Below are 13,622 nucleotides of genomic sequence, written 5' to 3'. Positions count from 1 at the left end.
GGCAATATAACGTGAAGAAACACCACGTGTGCAATATAACGTGAGGAAACTTCACGCGTGGCAATATATCGCGAAGAAACTAGGCGTGGTGTTATAACGTGAAGAAACAGCGCTCGTGGCAATATAACGTGAAGAAACACCACGCGTGGCAATATAACGTAAAGTAACACCACGCATGGCAATATAACACGAAGAAACACTAGGCGTGGCAATATAACGTGAAGAAACACCACACGTGGCAATATAACGTGAAGAAACATCTCGCGTGGCAATATAACGTGAAGAAACACCACGCGTGGCAATATAACGTGAAGAAACATCTCGCGTGGCAATATAACGTGAAGAAACACCACGCGTGGTAATATAACGTGAAGAAACTCCATGCGTGGCAATATAACATGAAGAAACACCACTCATGGCAATATAACGTAAAGAAATACCATGCGTGGCAATATAACGTGAAGAAACATCTCGCGTGGCAATATAACGTGAAGAAACACCACGCGTGGCAATATAACGTGAAGAAACACCACTCGTGGCAATATAACGTGAAGAAACCCCACTCATGGCAATATAACGTGAAGAAACACCACTCGTGGCAATATAACGTGAAGAAACACCACACGTGGCAATACAACGCATGAGAATACCACATATGGCCATATAACGCGTGGTGAAGTAACACTTATTCGTTTGCCAGTATTACAGTATCTTTTATTCTGCCACAAACTTCGATGTCACCGAATTGAGGTTTCCAATTAAGAAAAGAAATATATGTATAGCTCTTTTTGCTTTAATTAGCTTCGGTAATTGCTATGTTGTGTACTGTAAACAACTAAAATTATAGAAAATAATACTTTGAAATACACAATTGTAATGAATTATCGATAACAACTCATGCGTATGCTTTCAAAAAGTTCCAAACACTAAGACTATGAAATAGTTCTAAAAATTTTGTTTTATTTTGTAGAGAGAAGTTTCTGAACTTATTACGACATATTTGTTATATAACCGAAATCAAGGACTTATTAGATTCTTTGCGCTCACGATAAATTTATGAAGAGAATTACGTCTACACGAAACGTACTTACATATTCATTAAGTTGCTTCTTACGTTAACACATGTTATACTATTTTTTTTTCATTAACGGAAAGTCTTCTAAGAAGGAAGAATAATTTCGAAATGTCCTTGATATCGTTCACGATTTTTCCCATGCTCTAAATTTTTTTCGTCACTTCCTTCGATTGTACATTCGAAACGGATGCACTCGGATAAGATCGTTTTGTGAATGCAAACCTGCAATAATTATATTATTCTTGTACGAAAAAACCTCGTTTCGCGAAAACCGAATACATATTCTGACAAATTAAAAGAAGTCAAATAGCACCGACAAGATTAATATAAGATAGCAAATAAGTAGCTTAAACCTGAATCAAACCAATCGTATCCTTAATAACTGGTACTTTAATGCGTCTTACCACAGATGTCCGTATCCACTGAGGCAGTTAACGCGTTAAAGTGTGCCGTACCACATACGGCCGATTTCACTGTGCCGGTCAATACAATTTTTCTACCTTGTTCAAACACAATTCGAAGAGAACATTTGCGTAGTACTTGCATTGTGTTTTACAGCCGCAGTACGTGACACGTTAAATTACCAAACAATTGCACGCAACTTTAGAACACACCTGGCGTGAAAGTGTTAACGATCCCGTCGGAATTTCAGCCTCTCTTCACAATATGAAACGAGGTTTTTCGAGTCCGTGGCCAAAGTAGTCCGGGCAAAGGCCTCAAGGAAGATTCTTTGGCCGTTATGACCCGCGAGCTATACGCGAACACAGCCACATTTTTGTGTATCTTTCGGTATACACAGCGACGAACAAGTGTTACTTACAGTTTCAACAAAAGATTTTACAATTCTCTTTCGAGACATCGCAACGTGACTGTTACTGCGCATTAGATTTTCATATATTACATCGCCGTACGTACACTTACTTATGTTATATGGGACTTTTTTGTTATATTGTCATGTGTGGTGGTTTAATGCGATATATTGCCACGCGTGGAATTTCCAGCGCGTTATATCGCCATGCGTGGAATTTCCAGTGCGTTATATTGCCACGTGCTATATCGACACGCGTGGAATTTCTAGCGCGTTAAATCGCCACGCGTGGAATTTCCAGCGCGTTATATCGCCACGCGTGCAATTTCCAACGCGTTATATCGCCATGCGTGCAATTTCCAGCGCGTTAAATCGCCACGCGTGGAATTTCCAGCGCGTTAAATCGCCACGCGTGGAATTTCCAGCGCGTTAAATCGCCACGCGTGGAATTTCCAGCGCGTTATATCGCCACGCGTGGAATTTCCAGCGCGTTATATCGCCACGCGTGCAATTTCCAGCGCGTTATATCGCCACGTGCTATATCGCCACGCGTGGAATTTCCAGCGCGTTAAATCGCCACGCGTGGAATTTCCAGAGCATTAAATCGCTACGCGTGCAATTTCCAGCGCGTTATAACGCCACGTGCTATATCGCTACGCGTGGAATTTCCAGCGCGTTATATCGCCACGTGGTATATCGCCACGCGTGGAATTTCCAGTGCGTTATATCGCCACGCGTGAAATTTCCAGCGCGTTATATCACCACGCGTGAAAGTTCCAATGCGTTATATCGCCACGTGCTATATCGCCACGCGTGGAATTTCCAGCGCATTATATCGCCACGCGTGGAATTTCCATCGCGTTATATCGCCACGTGTGGTTATATCGCCGCGCGTGAAATTTCTAACGCGTTATATCGGCACGCAAGAAGTTTCCAGTGTGTTATATCGCTTCATACTAATAAAAAAATAAGGTGAATACATTTTGCAACACCCAGTACATATTTGCGTGGCCGTGTTTATAAACGTAGATGTTCGTACGCGTGCAAAATATGTTCGTGTACGACGAACTTTGGTATGCAGGACTTGCTTTTATTTACTCCCTCTTGTTCTGACCAGTCTGACGAGTGTCGTTCGACATTCTCCTTTTTTACTTGGCCACTGAGTAAATTACGTTTCGGTGATTTCCCTCGAACACGGGGACGACGAAAAATCTGGCAAGAACGCGACACGAAACCGACCAAAATTCCTTCTTACAATATTGTGTCTAACATTTTCACGTCTAACGGTGTACAAAAATACGCTTTGCAAATTATACATCGGCATTGAAATTGTATTAAGGTATTCATAAAAATGTACTCACTGAATTATCGATACTTTTTTGAAGCATTTCAAGACACCACGACTTTAACCTTCTCCACAACTTCATAGCGTACTGATTATCCACTGTTTATTGTCGTAAACACTGTAACCGAACGACTATAAGCGTTTTCAAATAATAGATTCATATAAACAGACGCGCACATTTCGCTTCCGTTTTGTACAGCTTATCACAATATAGTTGTGCACTCAATGTGTACTGAACGATAAACTGGCTGAACACTTCGTTTGTTCATTAACTCAAATGAGCGATAATTATTAATCGAATATTCGATAACTCAATTGAAGGTTAAGTTCACGTTACAGTAGGAACTATGAATTTATTGACGCTTTCACTATAGAGTGGAAAACTAAATCGGAATTATCACGCGTTATATCACAACTTATGGTATAAGGTGTTATATCATTACATATGGTATAAGTTGTTATATCACCGCACGTGGTAGAATGCGTTGTGTCACCACACGTGTTATAGCTGCGTTATATTTTCACACCTTCGTATTTCCACGCGTTATATTGCCATATTTGAAATTTTTACGCGTTACATCGCCGCACTTGGAATTACATCGCGTTATATTGTCACGCGTAGTACTCCCACGCGTTATGTCGCCACGCTTGGAATTTCTACGCATTATATCGCCACGCTTGGAATTTCTACGCATTACATCGCCACGCTTGGAATTTCTACGTATTATATCGCCACGCGTAATACTTCCACGCATTATATCGCCACGCTTGGAATTCCCTCGCTTTATATCGCCACGCTTGGAATTCCCACGCGTTATATTGCCACGCTTTGAATTCCCGCGCGTTATATCGCCATGCTTGGAATTCCTACGCGTTATATCGCCACGCTTGGAATTTCTACGCATTATATCGCCACGCTTGGAATTCCCTCGCGTTATATCGCCACGCTTGGAATTCCCTCGCGTTATATCGCCACGCTTGGAATTCCCTCGCGTTATATCGCCACGCTTGGAATTCCCACGCGTTATATCGCCACGCTTGGAATTCCCTCGCGTTAGATTGCCACGCTTGGAATTTCTACGCGTTATATCGCCACGCTTGGACTTCCTTCGCGTTATATCGCCACGCTTGGAATTCCCTCGCGTTATATCACCACGCTTGGAATTTCTTCGCATTATATTACCACGCTTGGAATTCCTTCGCGTTATATTGCCACGCTTGGAATTTCTACGCGTTATATCGCCACGCTTGAAATTCCTACGCATTATATCGCCACGCTTGAAATTTCTACGCGTTATATTACCGTGCGTGGTACTCCCACCCGTCATATTGCCACGCGTAGTACTCCCACGCGTTATATTGCCAAACTTGCTATACCCACGCGTTATATCGCCACATTCGTTATATTGTGAGATGATATTACTACGCGCCATTCTCAAGTGTTATGTCATGTGAGATTTCTCGATCAAGCTGGTTACATTCCAGTATTACGTCTATTTCGTAATAATGTTACGTGTCGTTAATTTGCCAGCGTAAACTTTCGAATTTGCTGCGGGTGGCGATACGCGATTGCGTTTTGTCCAGACGTCGTTTTCAGGCTTTAACGGTACAGAACAGATCGATATCGGGACACTGTTTCGTGTCCTAGGGTCTAACGACCACGCATTGTTACGACGTAAGTGACCCAGATGAGAAAGTCATTTCTTAACGAACCCGGAGAAAGAGCCATCTTCGTCGAGTTCAGTTTCTCTCGATATGAAGCACGGCCGGAAATATCAATTGAACTATGATCTTCGACACTTTTTAATAACTCAGCCACGAGTATTTTCACTCGCTGAATTATTCAGCTGGATTACTCGCGACACGGTTTTGCTCGATTATTGAAGTTCGTGACATTGATTTTACCTGAACTCTGTCTAAAATTAGGTGGTCGCTCGAGGTCGCTGGAAATCACCCCCAATATTATTTGTCCGCCACATCGATTCGACTTTATTTCGAATATAAAAACATTTATTCTTACTTCTACATTAGTTCTTAAGTTATTTTGCCTCAGGTTATTATTTTACCGATTACGTTTCGATTATTCGCTCGAATCTCCGTTGTTTTATTATCATAAACTATAAATGTAATAATTCGCAAACTGAAGTTCATGATTTATCTTATAGATCAAATGATTAATAGTTTGCTTTTACCTCGATTTAATTGCAATTTCTTTACACAGTTATTATGGATTATGCAACGACGATTAAGAACCGCCAGAAAGCACGCGAAATTCAATGCAGTGATGTCGCGATAATTTGACGCACAGATGCCAACGCGGAAAATGCGTCGACGTATTATGAACGGAAGCAGGAATTTCTAGTACCGTTAATAATTATAGTGATGTGCATTCGATACACGTCGAACAGTCGTCAAGCTGGAATGACTACGTAAAAGTATATCTCAATAAGTACTACATTGTCCAACGTTAACAAAACTTGCGAATTTACAGATAAAACGTGCGTTATCAAAACCTATTTCACGCTAGATTATTTCTGAGAAAGACTAAATACCTTTTAGCGTAACCCAAAAACTGATACAATCAGATAACGTTAAGCCGGAAGATTCAACCTTGAAACAACCCAAGGGTTCATTGGAATTCACATTGTCAATCGCTTCGTCATTCCCTTAAACGTTTCCCGTATTACGCGGAGGAAGTGGAGGGTAACTGTTTTCTTACGCTCGAAAAATTTCAACGAACCGCCAGCAAAATGCGTCCGTAAAAGCTGCCATATTTCGTCCTGATCCGGCCGTCCATCTCGATGTTCCAGCAAAATTTTATGTCAGACCCGGAGGGGAAATAAACTCGTGTGATCGACAGAAACATGAGGGAAAAAATGGGTTGAACGCAAAAATATTCATCCGCGACCTCCCGTTAACTGCGGAATTCCATGCTTCTAATTAAAACTTTACCAGAATCCCAACGCGGTCAGCTGCTTAATGAGACTGAAATCACAACAATTAAGAAGGCGAATTTCTGGTAAATTTACAATCGAATGTATGGAATGGTCGAGTTGTACGAAATGATCTAATTCTAAGGAATACTGTGTCGGACTAAATTTCGTGGAACCGGAATTGGAGCTGAATCGTTTGAGGCTGGATTGCGTGAAATTGAATGGTGACAAATACAGATGCGTGGGAGCCCGTTACTGACTCGTCCTTTGACTGCGGAAGATGTACACCCCAATATACATACAGGGCGTTTCACAAGTAGTGTAACTCTCAGAATAGGTGGGGTTTGAGATTCTGAATAACTTTTCCCTTTGCAAAAATTCGATCTGAAGCTTCGTTTTTGAATTATTAAGGAAAAACACGGGGACCAATCAGAGAGCGCGCTCTGCCGCTGGGCGGAGCTATCTCGCGTCTGCGCACGGGCCTTGCGCTCTGATTGGCCCGCGTTTTTCCTTAATAATTCAAGAACGGAGCTTCGGATCGAATTTTTGCAAAGGGAAAAGTTATTCAGAATCTTGAACCCCGCCTATTCCGAGAGTTACACTAGTTGTGATGTACACTAGTTACACTATACTCTGTATAATCAGTAGACTGTATTTATACATACACCTGTAAAATTTTCTTTGGGTATGCAAGTTAGAGACCAAACATTGTAAGAAATTTTTCTTGGTTGATGTTACACATTTACTGTTCCATTGATCTGACATAACGTATCGTTCCAATACATCAACTGCAAACAGGCATCGGCAAGTGTCTCAATATTTCACAATCGCAAACATCTCGAATATAACGACATACGAGTGACATGCAAATACCCCTTATACATGATGATTTCAACTGTACCCTGCAGTCAAAGAAACACAAGATACAAGAAATAAGTCGGAAAAATTTCGAGGTCTCAGTTCTCCAAAGATACCAACACAATTTCTTGAACATAGAACAAGAACGTTCACCTTGCGTCACAGAGGCGATCAAACAGAAAATTTGATACAAAGAGAGCATTAAGTACGGAACGGTAGATCGAACAGGTGTGTCCACGTGTAACCTCGGCACGCACGTGAGGTCAACGTCGGTTCGTGAATCCGTGGCCGGAAGCTTGTATGCGGCTCACGCTTACTCATGCGTGGCTCGGCGGAACAGCATCGAGCTGAGAGAAGGCGAGTCGAGCAGGTGGGACGAGGACGAAAGGAAAAGATGTCGTTGAAACCGAACAGATCGGCATTGGGATGCACGAGCCGGGCCACGGGTGTCGTTAATGGCAAAACGTCGTTACACAATGGTCGACGTATCAAACCATATTAAACAATAGCCATGGCTAGTGTGTAGGGGGACCGGAAGCAGAGGAGGAACCGTACGGGGAGCCGAACAACGGCTACCTCATTGTCGAGATGTTTCGTGTCGCGGATAGTCAGTTCGTCGGTGTGTTTTGCCTCTATTGATTTCGCTTTTCGAGGAAAGCTTTTCGGATATCTTTAAAGAGTAGATACAAACGTATCAGACACGCGGAAACTTTTGCTATTCACCCTCGAGATAGGGGTTGAAAGTGTTTCGAGTGGGCTTGAGAATACTGGTGTAAGATTATTGTATAAGATTATTGTGCTTGGATTATTTTGGCGCGATTAGCGGGCTGCTTCATGAAATCCGGCGAGGCGAAGCGGCTGATCAAAATTTTCTTCCTGCGGACTGTCCTCTGTCGAAGGAAGCGGGAGAGACGGTAAGAAATTACAAAGCCGAAAAAATAAATTCTAATGAACAAATTAATGAGCAATGTGTGTTGCAAATTGGAATAAATAAACTTTGTTAGTCATTTCATTAAAATAAGTGAAATTATTGTACATAGTAATTGCACCGTTTTGTAATTACACACTGTGACACGCAGAAACATTGTAATCGCATTGCATTTTAATTACAACGCACTGTAATTGCATTATATTGCCACGCGTTATATCGCCGACACGTTGTACTATAAGTGCGTTATATTGTCATGCATTGCATCACAGGCGCGATGTACTATCAGTGCAATATATTGCCTCGCATTATATTGCCACGCGTTATATTGCCGACACGTTGTACTGTCAATGCGTTATTTCGCAACGCATTGCATAGCGGTGCGTTGTGCTATCGACGCCTTATATCGCCACGCGCTATATCGCCACGCGCTATATTGCCACGCGTTACATCGCCGATACGTTGTACTATCAATGCGTTATTTCGCAACGCATTGCATAACGGAGCGTTGTGCTATGGGTGCGTTATATCACCACGCGTTATATTGCCACGCGTTAGATCGCTAACACGTTGTACTATCAATGCGTTATATTGTCGTACATTGTATTACCGGTGCGTTGTACTATCAGCGCGTTATATCGTCTCGCGTTATATTCCCACGCGTTATATCGCCACGCGTTATATTGCCACGTGTTACATCACCGACACGTTGTACTATCAATGCGTTATTTCGCAACGCATTGCATAACGGAGCGTTGTGCTATGGGTGCGTTATATCACCACGCGTTATATTGCCACGCGTTAGAATGCTAACACGTTGTACTATCAATGCGTTATATTGTCGCACATTGTATTACCGGTGCGTTGTACTATCAGCGCATTATATCGTCTCGCGTTATATTGCCACGCGTTATATTGCCACGCGTTATATTGCCACACATTAGATCGCCGACGCGTTGTACTATCAATGCCGTCTATCGCAACGCATTGCATTGCGGAACGTTGTGCTATCAACGCTTTATATCGCCTCGCGTTATATCGCCACGCGTTATATTGCCACGTGTTAGATCGCCAACGTGTTATACTGTCATCGTATTGTATGGTCGTGTGTTTTATCGCCGGTACTCTGTACCATCAGCGCATTATATCACCTCGCGTTATATCGCCAAATTATATCGCAAAGGGTTACATCACATTGTATCGACAAATATTAAATTATTGTACCCCATCAGCAATATAACAAAAATTGACAGTATTGTATTATATTCTGCAGTATATTTTATCATAAATTATGCTATCATGCATACAGATTGCAATAAATAATGCGTTGAGACGTAATTACTGCATATTGTAATTACATCGTGCTGTGTCATATCGCCACTCGTTGCATAACCGCGTCTTCCTGTATTGTCAATCTGCAACTCTGCAATATGACGGGAGTATCCTGCAATATATCCTGTATTCGGAATATTTTCTCAAAAATGAATTAATAACCGTGTGAACGATAAATAGAAAGTAAAACTAGCAGGAGGAGTTATCGGGATGGAATTTGTGTAAGATTCAAACGGTTAATCCTGAACACGCCCGTACTTTCTATCGATCGTAAAAAGATCGAGGTTAACGGTTTTCCGTGATAGCAGCCTGCATCTCGGTAGAACGGTGTGTAAAATCCGATTCCTAATTTCATCGGTTCAACGAGCTCGCAACGTTAATTGCGGGTCGGGGCGAAAAATGGAAATGTTACGAGGAACATGTTAACCGTTAGAGTGGCGAAGATTGAACCGTTAAGACGTTTTTAAATTCCACGATTAATGTTTGGAGTTAACGGCGATGAATTGCAACTCTCTGCAATTTATCACGTTTGAGTAAGTAAGAAACATTACTCCAAAAAGCAGTGCTGTTTGCAGAATAGGTTTTCAACAATGGAAGAAATCAAGGTTGTTACTTTTCAAATTAAATATTCTACTTTCTTGACCCACAAATGTTTACCGAAAGGAATCGACAAGTCCGCAGAAAGTCTCGCAATATGTTGCAGAGGAAGTAGGTCAATAAATTGCAGATAATCGCCGTTGTCGTTAGCATCTTAATTCCGTCAAACGCCAACGCGAAAAATCAAATGATTTATTCCTACGTACGCGCACTTTCAACTTTCACAGAGAGTATTTCCATCTTTCCTTTCGTGATAAACCGACCGTAATTACACATTCAAAGTTGTCCCGTCGATCATTTTACGTATTTTGAAAGATCAAGGAACGCGAAGCGACGCTACCCCGAGTGCGTTGATTATGTAACAGAGACAGAAGAAATTACACGACCGTTATGTAACTGGATTACAGCAGCACGTGGGCTTATGAAACGTTGATAGGGACGTGTGCGTAGTAGGAAGTGTTCGATAGTGCAATCGGATTTCGTTCGATCTTTAATTTTATTTTCAAATTTAATTGCTTGTTCACTTTGATCAGATATGTTTTGGATACACTGTTTATACGCTCATTAGTTAGGGAAAAAATTATGGCCGATCCTTTCAAGATTATTTATTACAATCTGTATGCATGATAGCATAATTTATGATAAAATACACTGCAGTATATAACACAATACTGTCAAGTTTTGTTATATTGCTGATGGAGTACAATAATTTAATATTTGTCGATACAATGCGATCTTTGCGATATAATTTGGCGATATAACGCGAGGTGATATAATGCGCTGATGGTACAGAGTACCGGCAATAAAACACACAACCATACAATACGATGACAGTATAACACGTTGACGATCTAACACGTGGAAATATAACGCGTGGCGATATAAAGCAAGGCGATATAAAGCGTTGATAGCACAACGTTCCGCTATGCAATGCGTTGCGATAGAAGGCATTGATAGTACAACGCGTCGGCGATCTGATGCGTGGCAATATAACGCATGGCAATATAACGCGTGGCAATATAACGCGAGACGATTTAACGCGCTGATAGTACAACGCACCGGTAATACAATGTACGACAATATAACGCATTGATAGTACAACGTGTTAGCGATCTAACGCGTGGCAATATAACGCGTGGCGATATAACGCGAGGCGATATAAAGCGTTGATAGCACGACGTTCCGCTACGCAATGCGTTTTGATTGAAGGCATTGATAGTACAACGCGTCGGCGATCTAATGCGTGGCAATATAACGCATGGCAATATAACGCGTGGCAATATAACGCGAGACGATATAACGCGCTGTTAGTACAACGCACCGGTAATACAATGTGCGACAATATAACGTTTTGATAGTACAACGTGTTAGCGATCTAACGCGTGGCAATATAACGCGTGGCGATATAACGCGAGGCGATATAAAGCGTTGATAGCACGACGTTCCGCTATGCAATGCGTTTTGATTGAAGGCATTGATAGTACAACGCGTCGGCGATCTAATGCGTGGCAATATAACGCATGGCAATATAACGCGTGGCAATATAACGCGAGACGATATAACGCGCTGTTAGTACAACGCACCGGTAATACAATGTACGACAATATAACGCAATGATAGTACAACGTGTTAGCGATCTAACGCGTGGCAATATAACGCGTGGTGATATAACGCACCTATAGCACAACGCTCCGTTATGCAATGCGTTGCGAAATAACGCATTGATAGTACGACGTGTCGGCGATGTAACACGTGGCAATATAACGCGTGGCGATATAATGCGTAGCGATATAACGCACCCATAGCACAACGCTCCGTTATGCAATGCGTTGCGAAATAACGCATTGATAGTACGACGTGTCGGCGATGTAACACGTGGCAATATAACGCGTGGCAATATAACGCGAGGAGATATATCGCGCTGATAGTACAACGCGCCTGTGGTACAATACATGACAATATAACGCATTGATAATACAACGTGTGGGCGATATAACGCGCGGCAATATAACGCGAGGCAATATAACGCGCTGATAGTACACGCTCGTATTTTTCAATGAAAATAGTACCTACTATCTATAATTATAATACCAAAATATCCGAATTGTTCGTCACAAAATTATTTAGTGATAAAAAAAAGAATATTACCAAAACCACATCTCCATGTACGTCCAAAATAAAAGTTATAAATCAGAGTATCGAAAACGTCGAGCTACAAAGGAAATAAAATAAGGTCGAATAGCGCACCGGAATCGCAACGTCGACCAAAAGTTGCATGCTGAATTTACGACAACGTTAACGGCATCCAGCGACGGTGGATATCCAAATGGAAAGCGAGACGGATCAATTTCCGTAGGAACGGGACCTTGCTGAACACGTCGAGCATTATTATTTATTGCGAATGTCCGAGACTTAATTGGACCGTTCTCACGAGTCCAAGACACGCGATCATTCAACAAATGTCTCGTTGTTTTCGGGAACAGCAAAACACGACTGACTGACAAGGCGTTAATTAAATTCGAGTTGTGCCGCGGTTCGCTGGGACTTCTTTCGCGAGTGTAAACATCGATTGTCAGTCTATCGAATAATTAATTTATCGAGAAAGTAGAACCGCTGTTAGAAGCGATAATTTTCTGGCTATAAAAAGTCCATAGGATCCTTTTAATCGAGTCAATTTCTTCAGCACCGTTTCGCAACCACGATGTACAAATACCTTTCACGTGATACGCTCTTACGTATAATCTTCGCAGCTGTACGTGGGTACCAAAGGCATCGCCGATGACACTAATCACTCGAGGAGGCCTTCAGGGAAACCTACAGACAATGTCGCAATCGTCTGACCAAAACCCTACGGGTTAGAATCGATTGCGTATCTTGGAAATTCTCCAATTTAGCTGCCTGTGGTGTTTGGGTGTGTAAGCGTTCTCAAAATGGTATTAAACTCTGCATCACATATGGATCATGTGTCGGTGATTGATATGTGATGGACAGCTTGATAACAAGGTTCCATTAGATCCACTAGTATGTGGAAGCAGGTAGCAAATTTGAAAAGTCCTTATTAAAAGGAATTGATATGGGATGGGGCACCTTGATAGCAAGGTTCCATTAGATCCACTAGTATGTGGAAGTAGGTAGTAAATTTGAAAAGTCCTTATCCAAAGAAATTGATATGGGATGGGACACCTTGATAGCAAGGTTCCACTAGATCTACTAGTATGTGGAAGCAGGTAGTAAATTTGAAAAGTTCTTATTAATAGGAATTGATATGGGATTGTCCACCTTGATAGCAAGGTTCTACTAGATCCACCAGTATGTGGAAGCAGGTAGCAAATTTGAAAAGTTCTTATCCAAAGGAATTGATATGAGATGGGGCACCTTGATAGCAAGGTTCTACTAGATCCACCAGTATGTGGAAGTAGGTAGCAAATTTGAAAAGTCCTTATTAAAAGGAATTGATATGGGATTGTCCACCTTGATAGCAAAGTTCCACTAGATCTACCAGTACGTGGTAGTAAATTTGAAAAGTCCTCATCCAAAGGAAGCCCGATTTGGAATCCAAACGTTAAGTACGTTACATCACATCCAGCAACCGTAGCACATCCACCGCAACGTAACCGCAGTGTCTGAAGATCATCTCGAAGCCCAAAGCAGCGATGCGATATCGTCGCAGTGAAAGGTTGGTCCACGTAACAATCGCGTGGCGCTTTCGAAAATTACGTCACCTGAGACAAGAGAGCCGAGCGTTC

General features: G+C 41.9%; 2 protein-coding genes across 8 annotated transcripts in view; one reads left to right on the top strand and one right to left on the bottom strand.

Moving 5' to 3' along the window:
• Positions 1 to 3,549, bottom strand: part of LOC100881343 (choline/ethanolamine transporter flvcr2a) — a 37,268-nt gene extending 33,719 nt beyond the window's left edge. The window contains exon 1 of one of the 2 annotated variants that reach the window (XM_076536270.1): positions 3,245 to 3,549. In XM_076536270.1, coding sequence (XP_076392385.1) covers positions 3,245 to 3,310 — 66 coding nt within the window. In that variant the 5' untranslated portion in view covers positions 3,311 to 3,549. The remainder of the gene's footprint in view (positions 1 to 3,244) is intronic. The other variant, XM_076536269.1, reaches the window with a different exon arrangement.
• Positions 1 to 13,622, top strand: part of LOC100881454 (Myosin-7a binding protein) — a 61,601-nt gene that overhangs the window by 1,896 nt on the left and 46,083 nt on the right. The window contains exon 1 of one of the 6 annotated variants that reach the window (XM_076536238.1): positions 7,839 to 7,933. The exons of the other annotated variants lie outside the window; for them this stretch is intronic. Coding sequence (XP_076392353.1) covers positions 7,854 to 7,933 — 80 coding nt within the window. The 5' untranslated portion in view covers positions 7,839 to 7,853. Of the gene's footprint in view, positions 1 to 7,838; positions 7,934 to 13,622 lie in introns of those variants that run through there. 6 annotated transcript variants of the gene reach the window in all.

This window comes from Megachile rotundata, chromosome 10, assembly GCF_050947335.1.
Source record: "Megachile rotundata isolate GNS110a chromosome 10, iyMegRotu1, whole genome shotgun sequence".
NCBI lineage: Eukaryota > Metazoa > Arthropoda > Insecta > Hymenoptera > Megachilidae > Megachile > Megachile rotundata.
Note: the sequence above shows the minus strand (reverse complement) of the source record. Positions and strands in the feature narration are given on the sequence as shown.